We start from the raw sequence: 2,068 nt of genomic DNA, 5'->3' as shown, positions 1-2,068 counted from the left end.
CGTGGTAATTAACACTTGAAAAATGTGAGAGCTTGCTATAAAGATACTTGAGGAAGAGCATCCTGGCCAGATGGAGAAGCAACTCCAAAGGTTCAGAGCATCCCCTGCTTATTCTAAAAATTGAGATGAGGGTAGCATGGCTGGAGTAGACAGTAGGAGTCAGAAGCAGACAGGCAATAAGCTTGTCTATCTTTGTATGGACCTTGGCTTTACTCTGAATTAGTTGAGGAGTCACTGGAGTGTTGGAAGCAAAGAGTAACATGATCTAACTGGTTTTTAACAGGGTCATTCTGCCTAGCATCTTCAGAGACCCAGCTGGGCTAGGGATAGATGGAGGAAGGAAGATGGGAGACTCTTAGAACCTCTGTGGTAACACCCATGGCTAATCACAGTGGTTTTAGCCTTGGGCAGAACCACCAGAGCAGGGAAACCCTGGTCAGGGTCTGAATATGTTGTGAGCATAGAATGAAGGTGTTGCTGATTAGTCAGTTAAAATGTCAAAGTCAGAGAGGAGTCCAGAAGAGCCAATGATTTCCCCTAAACTAGGGTAACGCCATTTCCTGCAGTGGAGAAGTCTGAGAGAAAAGCAGGCTGAAGAAGGATTGCTGGAACTCAGTTTTTCCTGAAATGCCCAGTAGATCTTCTGTAAGACATGTTAAGTAGGAATTTGAACTAGTGAATCTGGAATCAAGGGAAATAAAATGATCAGGAGTTAAAATATAAAAATGAAAAAAAGAACTCCAGTATATATAATACTTTTATTTTGCGTATTTTCTATTTATTAATCACAATGATGCACGCTGAAATTTCATTTTCTCTCCTCTTAGGTGAGCCATGGAGAGAAGCAATCAGACGGTGACTGATTTCATCCTGGTGGGCTTCACAACAGACCCAGTGATGCAACTGGTCCTGTTTGTGGTATTTCTTGGTGTGTACTCTCTGACTTTGGTTGCAAATTCCACCCTCATAATATTGATCTCTAATGACTCCCGGCTGCACACACCCATGTATTTCTTCATTGAGAATCTCTCTTTTCTGGATCTCTGGTATTCTTCTGTCTACACCCCAAAGATCCTGGTGACCTGCATCTCTGAAGACAAAAGCATCTCCTTTGCTGGCTGTTTGTGTCAGTTCTTCTTCTCTGCTGGGCTGGCATACAGTGAGTGTTACCTGTTGGCAGCCATGGCTTATGATCGCTACGTGGCCATTGCAAAGCCACTGCTTTATTCTCAGGTTATGTCTAAAAAGCTATGTGCATTTTTGTTAACATCCTCCTACCTTGGTGGTTTTATTAGCTCTTCCATCATCACCAAGAGAATATTTGCCTTGAACTTCTGTAGTGGCAATGTCATTGATGACTTTTTCTGTGATTTGCTTCCCTTGGTGAAGTTGGCTTGTGGCAGGAAAGATGGCTATCAGACTGTGCTGTACATCATCCCGGTCTCCAACGTCATCATCCCCTCGGTGCTCATCCTGGCCTCCTACCTGTTCATCATTGCCACCATCTTGAGAATCCACTCCACCCAGCGTCGCCTCAAAGCCTTCTCCACGTGTTCCTCCCACCTGGTCTCTGTCATCTTGTACTATGGCTCCATTCTCTACATCTACTCTCGTCCCCGATCTAGTTATTCTTTGGACAATGACAAGATAGTTTCTACCTTTTACACTGTGGTGTTCCCCATGTTGAATCCCATGATCTATAGCCTGAGGAATAAGGATGTGAAAGAGGCTCTGAATAAACTCATTAAATAAATCTAGATTCTCTCCTTCTACAGAGATGCAGTGACAATTTTTGATCATCTTATTTTATTCAAGAAGAGCTACTATTGTGTCCCATCATGATTAAGAATTCTTTCAATGAAAGTTAAAGAATTTATACTCTTGATACCTGACAATTTAACAGACTGAAGAGAAGATTAGAGCAATTTAGGGTATTTAATTTAATTAAAAATTTAAGAATTTGTATTGAATTTCATGTTACTCTAGATTAAAAACAAATTAAAAACTTAAAACCAGAAAGTCTTCTCTAGCTCCATAATGTGACAGAACAGCCCACTCCTTTAGCATG

The 2,068-nt window shown here is 41.4% G+C and overlaps 1 protein-coding gene across 1 annotated transcript; it reads left to right on the top strand.

Moving 5' to 3' along the window:
• Positions 1 to 834: 834 nt before the first annotated feature.
• Positions 835 to 1,752, top strand: LOC117799437 (olfactory receptor 9G1-like). Its single transcript, XM_034651918.1, has one exon. The coding sequence runs from the start codon at positions 835 to 837 to the stop codon at positions 1,750 to 1,752; it is 918 nt and encodes a 305-aa protein (XP_034507809.1).
• Positions 1,753 to 2,068: the final 316 nt, after the last annotated feature.

The sequence above is a fragment of the Ailuropoda melanoleuca genome, unplaced genomic scaffold (genome assembly GCF_002007445.2).
Source record: "Ailuropoda melanoleuca isolate Jingjing unplaced genomic scaffold, ASM200744v2 unplaced-scaffold4950, whole genome shotgun sequence".
Lineage (NCBI taxonomy): Eukaryota > Metazoa > Chordata > Mammalia > Carnivora > Ursidae > Ailuropoda > Ailuropoda melanoleuca.
The sequence above is the reverse complement of the archived record's forward strand: the minus strand, read 5'-3'. Positions and strand labels throughout refer to the sequence as shown.